General features: G+C 44.0%; 1 protein-coding gene, 1 long non-coding RNA gene and 1 pseudogene across 4 annotated transcripts in view; all 3 read left to right on the top strand.

Annotated features, from left to right (window-relative positions):
- Positions 1 to 1302: 1302 nt before the first annotated feature.
- On the top strand, positions 1303 to 3155 carry LOC130404224 (general transcription factor II-I repeat domain-containing protein 2-like; annotated as a pseudogene).
- A 4962-nt stretch (positions 3156 to 8117) lies between these two features.
- LOC130404732 (uncharacterized) lies at positions 8118 to 10284 on the top strand. Its single transcript, XR_008904259.1, has 3 exons — positions 8118 to 8210; positions 8722 to 8902; positions 9015 to 10284. It is a non-coding gene; the product is annotated as an uncharacterized LOC130404732 (long non-coding RNA).
- A 1855-nt stretch (positions 10285 to 12139) lies between these two features.
- The window catches only part of LOC130405243 (protein kinase C epsilon type-like), a 78394-nt gene continuing 71863 nt past the window's right edge, over positions 12140 to 18670 (top strand). Inside the window, exons 1-2 of one of the 3 annotated variants that reach the window (XM_056610295.1) lie at positions 12140 to 12509; positions 12846 to 13477. In XM_056610295.1, the coding sequence (XP_056466270.1) occupies positions 13130 to 13477 (348 nt within the window). In that variant the 5' untranslated portion in view covers positions 12140 to 12509; positions 12846 to 13129. Of the gene's footprint in view, positions 13478 to 18670 lie in introns of all 3 variants that reach the window. The other 2 variants (XM_056610297.1, XM_056610296.1) reach the window with 2 other exon arrangements.

Raw genomic sequence — 18670 nt, 5'->3', positions numbered from 1 at the left:
TCATAAGGCAAAGAGGGGTTACACAATGCACTGCGTTCCTGGACTTCTTCAGCTCTAAAATCAACACCATTCACCAACAACTGGCCTCATCTGGCACCCCCTCTGATGACCCACCCTGGATGATCACCTCTGGCCAACCTCTCATCAGCTCCCTCTCTGACTTCACCCCAGTAACAGAACAGACCGTTTCAGAACTCATCCGCAAAGCCAAAACCACCACCTGTCAGCTCGATCCTCTTCCCACCTCCCTTGTCAAAGCATGTCTACCGTCCATCTCCCCCATTATCACCAACATAATTAACTCCTCCCTCACTACTGGTACTGTACCCCCCACTCTCAAGCTGGCTGCCATCACTCCCATCCTGAAAAAACCTGGTGCTGACCCAACTGACCTTAACCATTACCGGCCCATCTCCAATCTCCCTTTCATCTCCAAAACACTTGAAAGGGTGGTTGCCGCACAACTACAGTCCCACCTTGACACAAACAATCTCCACGAACCGTTCCAATCTGGCTTCCGTCCAAAACACAGCACTGAAACAGCCCTGGTCAAAATCGAAACGACCTCCTCCTTGCAGCCGACTCTGGATTACTCACCATTCTCATCCTCCTCGATCTCAGCGCAGCATTCGACACCATCTCCCACCCTCTGCTCCTGGACCGCCTGGCTGGCATTGGGATCACTGGTGCTGCACTCTCCTGGTTTACATCCTACCTCACCGGCCATCAACAATTTGTTCAACTAAGCAACCACAAGTCTGGGTGTTCAGGTGTCTCACTGGGTGTCCCCCAGGGGTCAGTCTTGGGTCCACTCCTGTTCACCACTTACCTCCTCCCGCTGGGCACACTCCTCCGTCACCATGGGGTCCATTTTCACTGCTACGCTGACGACACACAGGTCTACATCTCCACCAAACCTACCTCTGCCATCCCCCCCACCTCCCTCATCACGTGCCTGGAAGAGATCCGGAGCTGGTTGGGCAGGAACTTCCTGAAACTCAACGGAAACAAGACCGAGGCCCTGCTCATCGGATCCAAATCCACCCTCACTGAATCACAACACACCCCAGCTCCACTCATAATCATCGATGGATTCCCAGTACCCTTCTCCTCCAAAGTCAAGAGCCTCGGCGTCATCCTGGACAACACCCTCTCATTCGCACCCCATATTCCACATGTGTCAATCTCAAGGCCCGCGGGCCACGTCATTTCATGTGGCCCGCGAGAGTCTCCCGCGCGAGTCTCCCGCGCGAGTCTCCCGCGCGAGTGCTTGATTCGTCGTTAAAAAAAAAGGTTGTTTTATTTATTTTATATTTTACCCGCGAAGTGACGGCATTCTGCCACTAGATCGCTGTGTCCACATCAGTGTTTAATTAATGCGACAAGTGAGATTGAGCAGAAATATCCATGAGAAATATCCACACATGATCCCAAAATGTCCAGGAAGCGAAAGGTTGACGCAGATGGAAGGTTGTTTCATGAAAGATGGGAAGGCAAATATATGTTTGTGCTACAAGGAGAAAAACCGGTATGTCTTTTGTGTTCTGAGTCGGTGTCGGTCATCAAAGAGTACAATCTACGTCGGCATTATGAAACCAAACACGGAGCCAAGTATGCTAAAGTTAGCCTTCAAGAAAAACAAGCGATAGTTAAAGAGTTAAAAGGCAACCTGCGATCGCAACAGAATTTGTTCACAAAAGCCACAGCCAAAAACGATGCGGCTGTGAAAGCTAGCTTTATTGTAGCTGAAGAAATCGCCCGCACTTCCAAGTCTTTTTCAGAGGGTGCCTTTGTGAAGCAGTGTATGCTGAAGGTATGTGAGCAGGTGTGCCCCGACCAGATGCAGGCTTTTAAAAATGTGAGTTTGTCAAGAAACACCATTGCGGACCGAGTCAAGGAGCTAGCAGGAAACCTAGCAGATCAGCTGGCGGAAGAGTCACGCAGTTACACAGCTTTTTCATTAGCTGTTGATGAAAGCACAGACAACAGGGACACGGCATAGCTTTTCCATTTTTATTAGAGGCGTGAAGTCGGACCTCTCTGTCACCGAGGAGCTCTTGGATGTAGCTGCCATGCATGGGACCACAACTGGACGGGATATTAATGAAGCGGTGGAGAAGTCTGTGAGTAAAACTGGATTGCCCTGGGAAAAATTGGTGGGATTAACTACAGATGGTGCACCTGCAATGTGTGGAGTAAAAACGGGCTTGGTTGGACTAATGAAGGAGAAAATGCAAAAAAGTAACTGTCACACGCCTCTGATAAGTTATCATTGCATTATCCACCAAGAAGCTTTGTGTGGGAAGGTGCTGGGGATGGATAATATAATGACCACAGTCACGAAAACAGTGAACTTCATTCGGGCGCGTGGCCTGAATCACCGGCAGTTCCAGCTGTTCTTGCAGGAGATGGGCTCGGAGCACGGAGACGTCCCGTACCATACAGAAGTGCGGTGGCTGAGTAGGAGCAACTTCCTCAAACGATTTTTTGAGCTGAGGGAAGACATTGCTGTTTTCATACAGAGTAAAGGAAAACCCTTGGCTGAACTGTCGGATCCAAACTGGCTATGTGATTTTGCTATGTTATGTGACATAAGTGAGCATCTCGCCCAACTGAATAAGAAGCTGCAGGGACGCAACCATGTCATGACGCAGATGTCCGACATGATCCAATGTTTCCAGCGTAAACTTGACTTATGGAAGTGCCAAGTGGAACAGGACAATCTTGCCCACTTTTCTGCTTGTCAGAACATCTCTGCCTCAGTTCCCGGTGTTTTTTCATGTGCCAAGTTGGCTACCAAACTGAGCCGGTTAATGGATGAATTTGATCGGCGCTTCTCTGACTTCAAAGCACAGCAGTCGGGCTTTGCCATCTTTGCCAGTCCTTTCACCACCGATGTCAGCAGTGTGCCCCATCACCTTCAGCTGGAGTTGATCGAGCTTCAAAGCGACAGTGGCCTAAGAGCAAAGTTCCAGGATGCCGCAATCGAGGACTTTTACCGTCTACTGCCCCCTGGTGAGATGCCACAGCTTCGACTTCATGCTGCCCGTGTTCTCTCCATGTTTGGGAGCACCTATCTGTGCGAACAGATGTTTTCAATAATGAATCTAAATAAAACCAAGCACAGATCACAGACTATATGCTCTGTAAGGTGACCTTGGTTGTCTTGAAAGGCGCCTCTAAATTGAATGTATTATTATTATTATTATTATTATTATAAATATATCGTCATAATGGGCCAAGTTACCTTCCCTTTTTCTGCCTTGCCCGCCCAGAGAATTTAGCCCGCCAATGAAACAATGAGCTACGACCGTGTGTGTGTGTGTGTGTGTGTGTGTACGTCGGACTCTCTGGCGTCTCTGATATTTCCACGAGACTCGTAGCGGGGGTTATCTCAGCCGTGGTTGAGAAGGAATTGGGGGAAAGGAACTTCGGCTTTGTAGCTTATTTATGCAAATTAGCACATGCGTGATTACATTATGCCCCGTTTGCCCATGTTAACAAACAATTGCAAAAAACATGCAATACATTTTTTTATTTTCTTAATACTTATCTATTATTTTATTTTATTGTATGACAATGTTTATATGTAAAGCACTTTGAGTCGGCCTTGTGTATGAAAAGTGCTATATAAATAAAGTTGCCTTGCCTTGCCTTAATGTAAGTAATCAACTCAGTAATTTTCATGGTGATAGTTGAAGGTGAATTTTTCGACTACTGGACTACCAAGCAGCCGCCTAGTTCGCGTATAGTAATCGAGTAAGTAATAGAGTAAAGAGGAGAGATATAACCTGTTCCACCGCTTAATTTGAACTGCTAATTTATTTAATTTAACTGTCAGCCACCCCTTGCTCACCGTCATTTTATTTATCCACTATGGCCCCGTTTAGCCTACACGGGGACGCTTGCGGGTAAAAACGAGAAAATATTTAATCGGAAGTGCCTTTCGTTAAGACGGTGACGGCGTTTTTGGGCCATGAAAACGCATAAATCTGAACCACCCTCCAGAGTGGAAAAGTTGAATACGCTCCGCCGTAGCGTTTCCGTCTACACTGCCAAGATGCAAAACACTGCTCAGATCTGCTCACGTCGCGTACGCGTTTACGTCACAAACATGTGCCAGTACAAGGAAATAAACAAACATGTCAGATTATTTCCATGCGTCGGACCTTCAAGCTGCTCTGGCAGCTCTAACAAGCGTACAGGAGTCTTATCACGAAATGTACAGGATATGTACAGATAGAATTAATGCACAGAGAAGGATCTTTTTGGTTTTTGCGGCACGGATAAGAGAAGAAGGAAGATTCTACGCATGCGCTCAGACATGGCGGTGTTGTTTGATAGTGTATCACAGCACCACCTAGCCGCCTGACATGCATACCCAGTCGAATTCCACACACTTTTGCGTCACCGTATGCACGCAGATTTCCTCCCGAAAACGCTCGTCTAAACGCGGAATAAAAAGTGAATACGCGACACCACTTTTGCGTCTTCTGTTCAGACCGTCATCGTGTAAACGTAGCCTATATGATATGATATTTATCCACGATGCCGTATACAGCCATGTGTTTGTGTTTTTTTGTGTATATATATATATATATATATATGTGTTTATATTTATCCTCTATACAGTTCTCTACATTTATCTTATTTTATTTTACTTGAATCCTACTTCTATAATTATCTCTACTTTCTATATTAGCTAAGAGTTTATTGTTTACTGTTTACTGTTTTGTTTACTTTTTATAACTTATTGTTTATCTTACATTGTATATAATTTAATATTCTGTTGTGTTTCTACTGGACAACATAAATTTCCTTGAGGGAGTCATCCCAAAAGGATCAATAAAGCCTAATCTAATCTAATCTAATCTAATCTATAGGTAGGGCCGGCTCTGGAATCATTAAAGGTATCATTCTCTCCTTCATATTATCCATATCCAATATATTTTTACCAACATGCTGTATACTGGTTTACTGAAATACCGATATTGTGATATACTTGATACTGGCCTACTGATATGCTGGTATACTTAAGGATTTGGCTTGATGAAAAGCTTACTTTTAATTTACATATTGATAACTTGGTGGCCAGATCAAGACAGAAGATAAGCTTTTTATTTAGGAACATGTGTAATTTCACAATTTTCTGTAGGAAAAGGATTATAAAGGCAGTTGTCCTCTCTGCGCTGGATTACTGAGATGTGGTTTATAGACATGCATCTGCCACGTCTCTCAAGGCCCTGGATGCAGCTTACCATCCAGCCCTTAGATTCATAACGGAGGAAGCCACAATACCCAACATTGTACTCTATATGAAAAAGTTGGATGGATTTCTCTATCCGCAAGGCGTGATTTGCATTAGTTTTTATTTATTTATAAAGCATTATTATGGAAACTTCTTGCCTATATCGCATCATTGATTGACTGCTATTCAAGCCCGTACCAGACACGGGCTGGCAGGTTGTCATTAAATATCCCTCAAGTCCGTACTGAGCTAGGGAAAACTGCTTTTAGTTTGTATGCCCCATCAGCCTGGAGTACCCTGCAGCATGAGCTAGGTACTTTGGTTAACCTTTTTAAGACATTGCTCAAGGACCGCCCGTGTCATTCATGTAATTGTTTTATTTCCATTTGTTTGTTATTATCTATATGTTTTAATTGTCCGTTTTCTTTTGTCTTACATTTTTTTTATCCTGTTATTTTTGTTAAATTCCTAAATCTATGTATCCTTTATATTTCCCTTGTACTTTGTATTCCAATGTATTCACTTGACATCATTGCAAATGAGAGCTTTGCCCTCAATACATTTTCGAGTTTAAATAAATAAATCAACTTACTGTAGTCTGATGTACTGATATACAAATAAACTGGGGTGTATGCTGGTATACTGGTCCCATCCACTGGAAGACTGTAACAAAGCAGGGCCAGGACAATATCCTGGGTAAATCCCCCTTCCTGTGGGGTTCAGTCAATGTGCATGAACAGAGCTGGGAACACAATCAGAAAAGAGCAAAAAGAGATCGGAGATGTTCTGACCAAGTGAGGCAAAAATGATTTGAAGGTGGTGTGCTAGCCTATAACAGTCAAGCTCACCCCCCAAACATTGAGTGTGAGCCTATTTATTTGTATGTATGTATGTATGTATGTATGTATGTATGTATGTATGTATGTATGTATGTATTGTGGCAACCCGGCCGTTGCCAATTAAGAAGATGAGGAGCACCTGAGGAACCGGTGGAGAAGCAGCTTAAATAGCCTGCTTCTCCACTCATGCGGGGCTCTCTCAGCCATGTGGCTCGTGCTGAGAGGGAGCGGGAGAAGCCGGGAGCGGGAGCCATGCTGACCTCACCGACGGACCGGACCTGGAGATCCCTCCCCCTTTTTACCCCATAAGTGGAAGAACTTTCGTTGTCTTTTGTTTTACCTTTTTTAAGTGGTTACACGCAATAAAAACCGTTGACCCACACCCTATTTGGTCCGTCTCCTTCGGGAATCTCAGCCGCCGACGATCGGGGTTGCCACTGTATGGATGGATGGATGGATGGATGGATGGATGGATGGATGGATGGATGGATGGTGGCAACCCGGCCCAGACCAATTAAGGATATTCAGAGCACCTGAGGAAGAAGTGGAGAAGCAGGGCTTAAATAGCCCGCTTCTCCACTCATTCGGGGCTCTCCCAGCCCTGGAGCTCCAGCACGGAGAGACCGGTCCTCGTGGGTGACGGGATTCCACCCACGAAGGAAGGGACCGTTGATTCATCCCAGGTTTTACGTTATTTGTGTTTTGAGAGACTTTTATGTTTAGGAATAAACATGCCTTTTTTTGGCTTTTCCTAACGAAATGGTGTCCTGTTTGGGAGGAGTTGGTTCGCTCAACGTGGCGGGTTGCCAAATATGGTGGAGGATGCGGGCAACTCGACCGAGCTACGGGCCATTTTGGGTGGGAGCGCCCACCTCAAGCCACCCCCAAACCAGACCATCACGCAGCCGGAGCCGACGCAGCCGGGGCCGACGCAGCAGAGACGATGCCGCCAGAGACGAGGCCGTGGGAGACGAGGCCGCGAAACGAGCCACGCCGGCAGCAGAAGCAGCCATGCTGCGCGCCGGACCGCTGCCACCTCCGAAAGGCCACCCGAGGCTTCAGCAAAGGGTGGAGGAGTGTGGCAACCCGGCCCAGGCCAATTAAGGATATTCAGAGCACCTGAGGAAGAAGTGGAGAAACAGGGCTTAAATAGCCCGCTCCACTGATTCGGGTCTCGCCCAGCCCTGGAGCTCCAGCACGGAGAGACCGGTCCTCGTGGGTGACGGGATTCCACCCACGAAGGAAGGGACTGTTGATTCATCCCAGGTTTTACGTTATTTGTGTTTTGAGAGACTTTTATGTTTTGGAATAAACATGCCTTTTTTTGGCTTTTCCTAACAAAATGGTGTCCTGTTTGGGAGGAGTTGGTTCACTCAACGTGGCGGGTTGCCACAGTATGTATGTAGGCTATGTTCGTTTGGGCGTGAGTGCGTGTGGGAGAGAGAAGCTGTGATGGCTGTGTGTTTCTGTCTGAGGATCGTATGCTGAGCAGCTGCCCTGGGGTTCAAATCAGAACAACAATAAAGAGACATGTTCCTGAGGCCTGTTTCAGGTAGCTGGTTTAACATACTCTGAGTTTAATCCTGCGCTTTGAGTTGGTTGACTCAGAGTTCAGGGTTGAAAAGCAACTCTGGGTTTTCGGTTTCAGAAACAGATGATCAGCGTTGGGTTAATCAACTCTGAGTATGTTCACTCTGGGTTGAGGGCGTGCCTGTGACTATGAAGAGCCATCATCAATGGATCTCTGATAACATGTTCAAACATGGACCAAAAGCGTAGATCCACTTACACACATTGGAAATTCGAATGAACGTGTATGCCGAGCAGTTACCCATTTTAACAAAAAAAAAGCAATACCGCCGCGGCAGCGAGAGCGCGAGAGAGCTTGGCAGGAAATAGCTGAACAAGTCAATGCATGAGTCAAATAAATTAGTAAAATAAAATAAAATAAGAGGAAAGTTTAATATCTTCCACTTATTCAATAGCCTATGTAAATTGTGTGTGAGTGTGAGTGTGTGTGTGTGTGTGTGTGTGTGTGTGTGTGTGTGTGTCAATTTACGCAACCCCGAGTTGCCCCACGAGGACTTGGCAGCAAATGAAGTACAAAAATATAGTTTAAACAGGTAAACTAATGTTTAATTGAAATCAAATCAATTGTGCTGTTTTGCCTGCTCTACCTAATTTAACAGCTATGTTCAACATGTATTATATATTTGTATACTATATTTAAAAGGCACCCAGTGCAACTTTCGAGGCTTAAAAATAAACATTAAATTTCTAGTCTTTTTTACACGTAGTAAGTTTCAATAACTCCATACCATTACATACCGACATTCAAGCAGCAAAGATGAGACGTCGTTGTGTGGTGAGAACTGATACAAAATCGATAACAACGCCTTACTACGTTTAAAAAAGACTAGAAATTGAATGTTTATTTTTCATTGAATGTTTACATAAAGTTGCACTGGGTGCCTTTAAGCAGTAAATGTAATTTCCCAGCCACCCCAACACTGCCAATATTTAATAGGATTTAGATATATTAGAAGGCTACACCTAGGCAAAATGCATTATAAATATATGTGTCTTCAAAATAGCGCTTACTGAATATTAGGGAAACATTTTCCTCCATGTTAGCAAATCGAAAAAATGCAGAGGCCCGGCAGACTGGAGGGGGTCCACCACCTGCAGCCCTCAGAGGCTGAGGAGATGGCCCTCAGCCAACAGAGTATGCGTCCTGTGGCTGAGGGCATCCCTGGGGGGAGCTCCTCTGATCCCCCCCACCCCCCAGGATAGAAGTGCCTTTACAGTATAAGAGGTTGGTTATTCAAAATAATTAAATATGTACACGCAACCCAGCGCGTTGCAAATTAGATGGGGCAATATTCTGGCTCAAGTAATAATTGCACTGTCTAATAATCTTCTTCCAGTTACTGATGGCGTCATCGCCCTACTTGAACCAGATGCCCTCACCAACCTCCATGCAATTGTAACAATTCAAAAGATGCAAAAGGATGCTTTGGAGATCCAAATTTTGGAACATAAGTTATAAGTGGGTGAGGTGCAAACTGGGATACTGTTCCCTGCTCTAAAAACATACCCAATATAAATGACTTTTTTTTTTTGTGCTTTCAGGAAATAAAAAAATCCTCATAAGTAGATTGTCTTTATTAGAACACGGGCTGTGGTGGGACAAGTTATTTTGTTGAACAGTTTACTCAAAGGGTTTTACTTCAGTGAACAATGCAGACGAAATGCTGAGCATTTGCATTTAGAGAAGAACAGCATCTGGTTAAAAGCAGTACCAGGGACTTTTCTGCCTTGCATTCTTAAAATGAGTTTCTTGACTTGCAGCAGTTATAGGTCCGTGCTTAGTCAGCTACTCTGATCATGGGAAAGCCACAACGTTGAAGTGACTGTATAGTACAGAGCGGGTGGGATGCACGGGGCGGATCATTCTGCACATGCGTTAATTGCGATAAAAAATTAAAAAATAAACTTAAAGCATGCCCCCGGTGCGTTTGACAGTTAACATGGGGGCTGAGAAGGTGGTCTAAATAAACGATAGCGCTCGTGAAGAAAATTATCAGGAAAATAAAGTATATCTGTCAAGTTGTACGGTTTTGTTTTGGTTTTTTGGTGAGTTTTTCAGTTTTGTTTGGTTGGTTTTAAGCACTGTGTTTTTCCCCAACTCGAAAAGGATGTTACACTGAAGGAGTTCTGAAGGCACTGGGTTTCACTCAAGGACTGGACAGACAACAGTTGTTTCCGTTTTTGGTCTTTCCTCTTTTTTTTCTTTTTATTTAGAATATAGAGCACAAGTCCAAAGGTTTGCAACGGTTAGCCCTTAGTCCTTAGCCCTTAGGTAAAAAACCTAAGATAAACAGACATGAAGATACACAGAGCAGTAGTTAGTTGTCACTTGAAAATGTGCAAAATGCAATAAATGAGCAAAATGCAAATACATGGATGAAATGTGCAAATATGTTATAATCCTGTGCAAAGTGAGTATACATTAGATTGAACATGAGCAACCCCACTATGAAATATGAAGCGCCCGTGCGCAACTGGAGATGCGTGGTTAAAAGAGTTACAGCTATTTCACTGGGACCACAATTAATAGACTGCAAAGTCTCAGATGCAATGCGCCCAGGCCATTAAGCTTTCGTCCCGTTTTTAACCAACATTAAAACACTACAATGGTGACAATCAGTGCAAACGCCAAGCTCCAAACATGCCGACCGTATACGCCACAAATCCAACCAAACGAGTCAAGCGCTTACCGGCAGCCTCTCCAATTTTCAGCGTTACGTTCCTGCACAGCACTTTTTCCAAACTGAGAGCAAGCACAGTTTAATTTCCGTGTTACTCTCACCAGTGTGTCTCACCAACTAAACGCCAACCAGATAAATAAGCACCTGTGAGCTGAATGCAGCACAACCAAATCAGTAGAACCGCGGACAGCTGACACTCATTAGTTGACTCGCGCTTCTCTTAATCTTAATAAACTCTCATTTACCGCGGCTAACACACCACCTATTTTTTCTATTTAATTTTTCTGTTTTTAATTTTTCCCGTGCATTTTCCCTGTGGATTTAAACAACCCGCTGCAGACCTCTGTGACGCGACACCCACAAACACACACACACACACACACGCACCCACAGACGCACACACCTGCATTTTTCCTGTGAATTCAAACCAAAACGCTGCAGACCTAGTCTGACGCGACAATATCCAACCGGGGTCTTAATAATCGTTCCTCAGATAAGAGATTCCTTCTGAGGATCGCAGCCTCTACGTCCACAGGCTCTCGTAGAAAAGGACATGCCACTTCCTTCTGTCGGAGAGCTGCCTTCAGCCTTATAGACAACAAACTCAGAGTAGGTCTAACCACCTCCCGAGCAGGTTAGACCCACGGCGTATGTTGCCGCAGCAACTAACTCTCGGTTGCCCTGAACCTGCTACCTGAAACGGAAAACCCAGAGTTTCCACTAACTCAGAGCGAACAAACTCGGGGTTGCCTCAAAACCAGCTACCTGAAACAGGGCTCTGGACTCCCCAAAAACTGTACCATCAATATATTGTTGTAATACTTGATGAGTTGTTTTCATGGATGGAACTATTTCCATGTTTTTTATTATTATAATATATGTGGTTTATTATTATTATTATTATTATTATCAATAATAATAATGATAGTAGTAGTATTAATAGTAGTAGTATTAGTAATTAGTATAATAGTGTAGCACTCTTGTTGTTACCATTAACAATAATCACCAGACGGGGGCAGCAAAAGGCAAGGACCACTCACAGTACTTTGTGTGGGCTGACCGTTGTTAATGACTGTGGATACATTGATTTAAGTTTGAATGCAGTGCTCTTCCCATTTACAAAGAGTGCAAAGAGTTGTGTTGTATGTTTTCAATGCCTTAATATAATATATAGATCGACCAAAATTGTTCATGAAGCAGCGAAAAAAAATGCATTTTAATTCATTGTCTAATTACTCTCCATATAATAATGTTAATAAATATGTACAATGGGCCCGGATGCACGCAAATACAGCCTGTTATGTGCGTGCCGGAGCCCTGGACAAGCGGCTGACTGTCGACGCAGAATTAATAGCAGAGCGTTTATTGGCATTCCGCGCATACCACACATATCTCCTCCATGCATTCCGCTCCGTCCCCGTTAGAACCCCATTATTTAATCAAGTTGGACATTTGACTCGTAGTTGAGTGAAATCGAATTAAGTTTGTGTGTCGCATTTTTCTCTAGCAACCCGGGTGTACGCATAAGAAATATTAAATATATAAAGTAGCTAGCCGCAATAGATAACGACGCGGGGATCTCTAATAATGGCTCATCTGTAATGCATTATAGGGCTGCATCCAAGATAACAGTCCCGTGACCAGGTGTGTGTGGACAAACTCCGCCTGACCCCCCCCCCTACACACACACACACACACACACACACACACACACACACACACACACACACACACACACACACACACACACACACACACATCCCGTCTGTCACAAGCCTGTTTCAGCCCTGCCAGCCTCACAGCCAAACTGACGTGTTTTGCGCATTTCCTGCACCGTCGTCCAGAGCGAGAGAGAGAGAGGGAGCTCTGTAGGGGGAGGCAGAGCAAAGAGGAGGTAGATCCACAGCACACACAGGAAGTCAAAGCTCCAGCCGCAACAGGGGACACATAGAGACACCGAGGAGAGACGATAGATTAAAATATAAGAAGCCAGTAAGCCATCACAGCAGCGGGGTGTTGCTCCTGTTGGATCCCGGGTCCCGTTCGTGCAGCTCGGCGAGACATTCCAGATGTCCCACGGCTGAGGAGGCGGCCGGAGCCTCCCACACAGCCTGCGACCAGACATAACGGACTGGCTTTGATTTCTCGGAGGTAAAAGCCCCCTAAAGCAATCGTAGCCTGGTCCTATTGTCCGTCATATAAAGGATTTAGTGTATGAAGCTGTTGGTATTTGGACCCAATGGACGTGTCTGCTTCCTGCGATTCGTTTTCTCCAAGTCCTCCAGAGGCGGTGGGCTGCACGTCGCTGCGTCTCCACTGTTGTTGTGGATGGGCGGACGCGAGCTTGATCGGGCTGTATGGAATATGAATAAAGCCCCACGTCGCATATCTTGTCAGTGCACATCGTTGAAGGACACTTGCATAGCAAATCAGAGCAAATCGCCTAACTTATTGTGTTTGTTTACTTTATGCCGTTCTCTTATCCAGCTGTGGTGTCGGATTGAGTGAGCCAGAGGATCTCACGCTCTGCTGTCCATTCAGCTGGAAGGAATATACAGTGAGCCTGCAGAGGACCGGCGGTCGGAACAGTCGTGCTATTCATACCTTGGCCTAGGAGAGCAAAGGACACGATCCGCTCCAAGCGCACCAGTTGCATCACACATCCATATTCTCCTCCTCCTCCTTCTACTCCTTGCCGGTGGATTGAAACAGGCGGATTTTTTTATATTGTTAACTAAACAACCGTGTTGTGTTGTTTCATCTGAACTACCATGGTGGTTTTTAATGGGTTACTGAAGATCAAGATCCGGGAGGCGTTGGACCTCAAACCTACAGCTTGGTCCCTGCGACATGCCGTTGGTCCTAAGACGCAGACGTTCATGTTGGACACCTATATCGCTCTGAACGTGGACGACTCCAGAGTGGGCCAGACGTCCACCAAGCAGAAGACCAACAGCCCGGCGTGGAACGACGAGTTCAAGACCGAGGTCTGCGAGGGGAGGAAAATAGAGCTGTCGGTTTTCCACGACGCGCCCATTGGTTATGACGACTTCGTGGCCAATTGTACAATACAGTTTGAAGACATCCTGCACAATGGGAGCAAACACTTCGAAGACTGGGTAAGCAAGAAGGTGTCCACATTTGACAGGCATTGGCAGATACCCCATACATAACTGTGGCAGGCCTCCGCATAGTTAAACTATGACATTTATATTATTATATTATATTCCATCAGTCTTTTTTATTATAGCCTATAACATTTATGTGAAAAGGAATTCCCAAATGATGATGAGGGATTACAGCCTTGTAATCCGTCATTCAGTAGTTTTTATCTGCATGTGCCCAAACTCGCACCTGTAAATAAGTGTGAGCACACACAAATACACACACACACACACACACGCTCAGCACGCACACGCAAACACACACACACACACACACACACACACACACACACACACACACACACACACACACACACACACACACACACACACACATACACACAGTGTGTAGATATCACTGCCTTTGGTGTGTGAGTATTGTGCTCTTGTGGGATAAACCAGGTTTGCAAACAGGAGGAGAGTGGTGAGGTGGGGCTCACAGAATGTTTATATAGGCGCACACATACACCTGGACAGTATAGAAGCAGCTTCTGTCCAGTGTGTTTGAGTGTATTATTAATGAGGCCATTAGGAGGAAAAGGGTAGGTAAATAGAATGAGAGAGAGAAAGAGAGAGAGAGAGAGAGAGAGAGAGAGAGAGAGAGAGAGAGAGAGAGAGAGAGAGAGAGAGAGAGAGAGAGAGCGCGAGCTCACCACACACACGCGTGCTTGTCATAAGAGCTCACCACTGGCTGAAGGGTGTAACAGTCTTATTAGGGAGACATTGTGTGATTGTGTATTGTGTTTATTGTAGGCAGTTTGAAAAATGTGTTATTCTCCAACTAAATTAAATAAAATGCCAACACGATCAAGCCAGCCAGGACATTGTTTAGTATGTTCAGTTCAGAGTATACTTGGATGGATGAATGCAAGCAGTTTAACTATTTGTGCTGTATACCATAAAAGCATTACCATTTACCCTACATATCATAGTGATATATAATGATTATGAGGTACTCAGGGCATCATCAAGATGGCATGAACAGAATATGCATTATATCTAAGTTTGCAGTCTGGGAAAAACCTGTAACTCTCAAGCTAGACCCCTGGCTGTCGGCTGGGTAGCTTTGGTGGTAGCTGGTAGCATAGCATGGGGGCTTGCTTGTGTATACATACCAAATGATTATTATGCTCCCTCACCTAGCCTCTGCCCATTGCCAAGAAGGATAAATTGAACAGATTTGTTTTGAACCTGTTATTTCTCATACTGTCAGTACCAGGTGAAGATGATGCACCAATAGACCCTTTTCACAGAGAGGTCTTCGCACAGTACACAGTCATATGATTATAATTTATGCATTAATAATAACAATAATCTTTAATATTATATAAAACAGTAACTCATACTATTAGTGGCAAACTGCTGCCTATGTGATCAGTCTTAGACCAAGACTAAGACTTTGCCCTGATGGCAGTCACAATGTGACGATTGTGTGGATTGAATTACTCCTTTTTGATTCAATCCCGGGATGCAGTATCTTGCTTCCTGATCCTTAAGCTGAGTGTCAGATTCAAGGCAGACTATGACATCATCGTCTCTTTAACCCTGTTTCCAGCCTCTTGTTCATTTGGCCCGTCTTGTGCCCATTCATAACTTTTCAGCCTTCCTTTTAGCTCCTTTCTTCCTTCCATCTCTTAACTTTTCATGATTTTTTATCACCCTGTAAGTCAGCACAATAAGGCTATTAGTAAGGCTGCATTGTTGCTATTAAGAAGGAATAACTTTACATTTTACAATAAGGTTACATGAATGAATGCTTAATTAATACTTAGTTAATGAAATAAGCATTAACCAAGTTATTCTACAGTTAAGCATAGTGCATGTGCACCACATTTGGTGTAATTTGAACTTGGGGTGTCTGAAACAAAGATTTTCAAAGTTTTCCAAACATTAACGTGTTTTTCGCACACGTTTTTCAATGCCACAAACGGATACGGACAACGGACATCGTCGTTTTCTCAAGATCACTCAGGGGCGAGGACATAACTGTTTCCAAAATATTGAGAGTGAATAAGAGTGATGGTTAAGAGCAAATGCCGTTTAGCTGCATTATCTGTTCTAACAAGGTTCTCTAGACTTGACTCGCTTCACAGTTTGCATACATGACATAACGGTCATGTGTCGCTTTGGCAATCAATGCACAGTTGGCAGGATACTTATCAACTAGGCCCGTAGCTAACAGCAAGCGGTATCCCGCAGTGGATGCAAGGTCAAAGTAATGGGTAGTTGGTTTATTTAAGGATGCAGTTTGTCATGTTGTCATTAATGCTTGGAAAACTGCAATATGAATTAAATACATTTGTGAAATATGAATGAGGAGTGAGACAGTTCATAATTTGAGGATTTTGTGAACCGGTTTGTGTAAACTTTGTTTTGATTGGCTATCGTGTGACTGGCTAGGCAGGTATGGCTCTGGTCGTGGGAATGCTTTGATAGGCCCTGTTCAGACCTGCTGTGGAGCATAAGCATAAACATAGGCTACTGTACACAGATGAATACACACACACACAAACACACACACCAACCCAGACAGACAGACAGACACTTAAGGCTTTTTGCCACAGATAGCACCTACCAGAGGAAATGCATTTTATATTTTGACTCTGCAGGCCTTCTTAACTATAGTGTTACATTGTGTCAAAATGGTTCTGCTTGGAAGTCATCAACGATTCTCACACGCTGGCTTGGTACAAACCTAGACCACGGATATTTCCTCATTGAGTTGTCAAGAATTCACACACTCCCCTGAACATTACCGCAGTATACTTAGTGGAGCCAGTAGCCTTGTTAGAACTTGTCATCAAACAAAATGTAATAGGTGGGAGGAGGGAAGAGTATAGAACCACACAGTGTTCCAGAAAATAATGTTTCTGACTCAATACAAGACAGGCAGTAGGCGGGCAAGGAGGGATGATGACTTAGAGACAATAAAGAGTGTTGAAACAAGCCGGCTTCATTTGAATGGCTGGCTAAGTCGGGGAACAAGTGTGCCGGTATGTGTATGTCTGTGTGTGTGTGTGTTCCCCTTCTACCCATGGGTCAGTAGCACCAGCTTAATAGGAATATATCCATTATCTGGCATAGAAACATACAATTATGATTATGAACATTCATAACATAATAAGTAATTATGAATTGAAGAAAAAAAGGAAAAAGATGTGCGTCTTTCTTTACCCAACTTGCAATCAAAAAGTCAATGGTATTTACATTAACAGTATGTATTTGCTTTTAGCAATACAAATTAGAAGCAGTATTAGTAATGTCCCATGATCCTAAAATGTTATCTATACAGATGGTGTCATAGATAAATATATTTGTCTTTTTTTCTCCAATCATGACAGGACAGAGAAGGTCGAAGCACCAGTCAGTTTTATTATGACGTAGAACAGTGTTATGTATTACTTGTGTTAAAACATTGATTATAACCCTACACGTACACACGCAAACAGAGTTTGAATGAGGTAACACCTTTGGCATCATCAGTGATCCCCTGATGTCCAGAGATGGTAGATGTAGATTATCCATCATTGCGCCCTTGCTCTGTGGGCTGCGTAGCCTGGCTGGGCCCGCCTTAGTATTTCCGCTCAATTTTAATTTCCCTTCAGTACTACGTATGGGTCTGCGGTATGTTAGTGGGTTTTCTCATGGACATATTATAAAATGGACAACGGATTCCAAAATGGCGCCCATTCATTCCTATGTAAACTGCTAAATGGCGCAGGGCAACATCAAGGAGAGATATGCTTCCACATCATGGGTCCCTAGCCACGCCCTACTTCATGACGTACCGGATGCAGAAATATTCTTGTTTTTTAGCATTGTTAACATTGTAGCATCATAAGCGAGAGGTCTGAGCGATCGCAGTCGCATGTTTACCGACCATGGAAGTACAGGTTACTAATCCCCTGATGATTCTCTAATGTTTAATAATTATTATTTTAGATTAGTTTGGCCCTTTTTGACTTTATAAGAAAAGCACCTTGTATGCGTGCCTACCTTTTTGAATGTTAAAACAGAAATCATAATTACCACTCGTTTTTTAAAATATTTCTGTTTCTGAAACGAGAATCAAATGCCCAATATATACACAGACCCATCAGCTGGTGTACCCAGGGACCTATTATGTGTGGGTGCAATAAATAACACAGATATGATGGTGCCAGCCCCATCATTTTGATTGTTTTGTGCCAACTTGTGCTCCGTCATGCAAGCTCCAAGTGTCACACTGCTTAAGAAACAGATTCCTTCCAACTAACTATTTACGAAAAATGCAATCAATAACTTATGTACAAATAAATGGTTACATTTCAACCAGCAACGAAGTTGGAGTGGCCTACAAACATTGTAATATACCAACATTGTTAACTGTCATACATAGCTAAACAAGCAAATGAAAAATGTAATACCAACGCTACTGATGTGTTAATTAGACTATTAACAATAATATAAAATTATACCGTAATGCACCTGTTCTTTGTCTGTGGATCTTTTGAATAGATGGATCAATATGGTGAATCACAATGATCGCAAGCAGAGGACCGTGAGAGTTATGAGCAGCAGCTGAACCAAAATCGGACACGTTAAAGGAGTTCTGAACTAGGCCCTCTCGGATGCCAGGTCGAAACAACATTTGTTTCACTACGACTCTTTTCAGCTGCACACCCCTCCTTCTCCAGCAAAAAAATAATTAGAGAAAACGGCTAACAAAACGCTTGAGGTGGCGTTTTGAAAGGACATGGCATAAAGATAATTATGAGCCTTCGATTGTTATCCAGACATTTTTTGCGGATACGCATTCCTGTTCCCCACTTGTATTGGAGTGAACGGAGATATCTACTTCTGGGCTCTATGAATCGAGGGACCCGTCCACAGCCCGCTTAAACAGCTGCAATACTCAGCATGGCCGCTGAGCACTGGTGGATTGCGGAAGTATGCACTGTTCCTGGGGGCTTGATCCAGAGTGGCACTGGGCAGATCCAATAGTTTTAAACTTCCACAGACACCCGCCTTCAAGTGAGTTAACTTTTGTAAATTGAGTAGGTCCAGATTCTCTGTGCAAATGAAATGAAGTATGAGAGTCTGGTAGGACCAGGCTATGTGCTACGATGACCCCTCTGTGAAAAGGGTGTATTGGTGCATCATCTTCAC

This window comes from Gadus chalcogrammus, chromosome 15, assembly GCF_026213295.1.
Source record: "Gadus chalcogrammus isolate NIFS_2021 chromosome 15, NIFS_Gcha_1.0, whole genome shotgun sequence".
NCBI classification, from domain to species: Eukaryota; Metazoa; Chordata; class Actinopteri; order Gadiformes; family Gadidae; genus Gadus; species Gadus chalcogrammus.
Note: the sequence above shows the minus strand (reverse complement) of the source record. Positions and strands in the feature narration are given on the sequence as shown.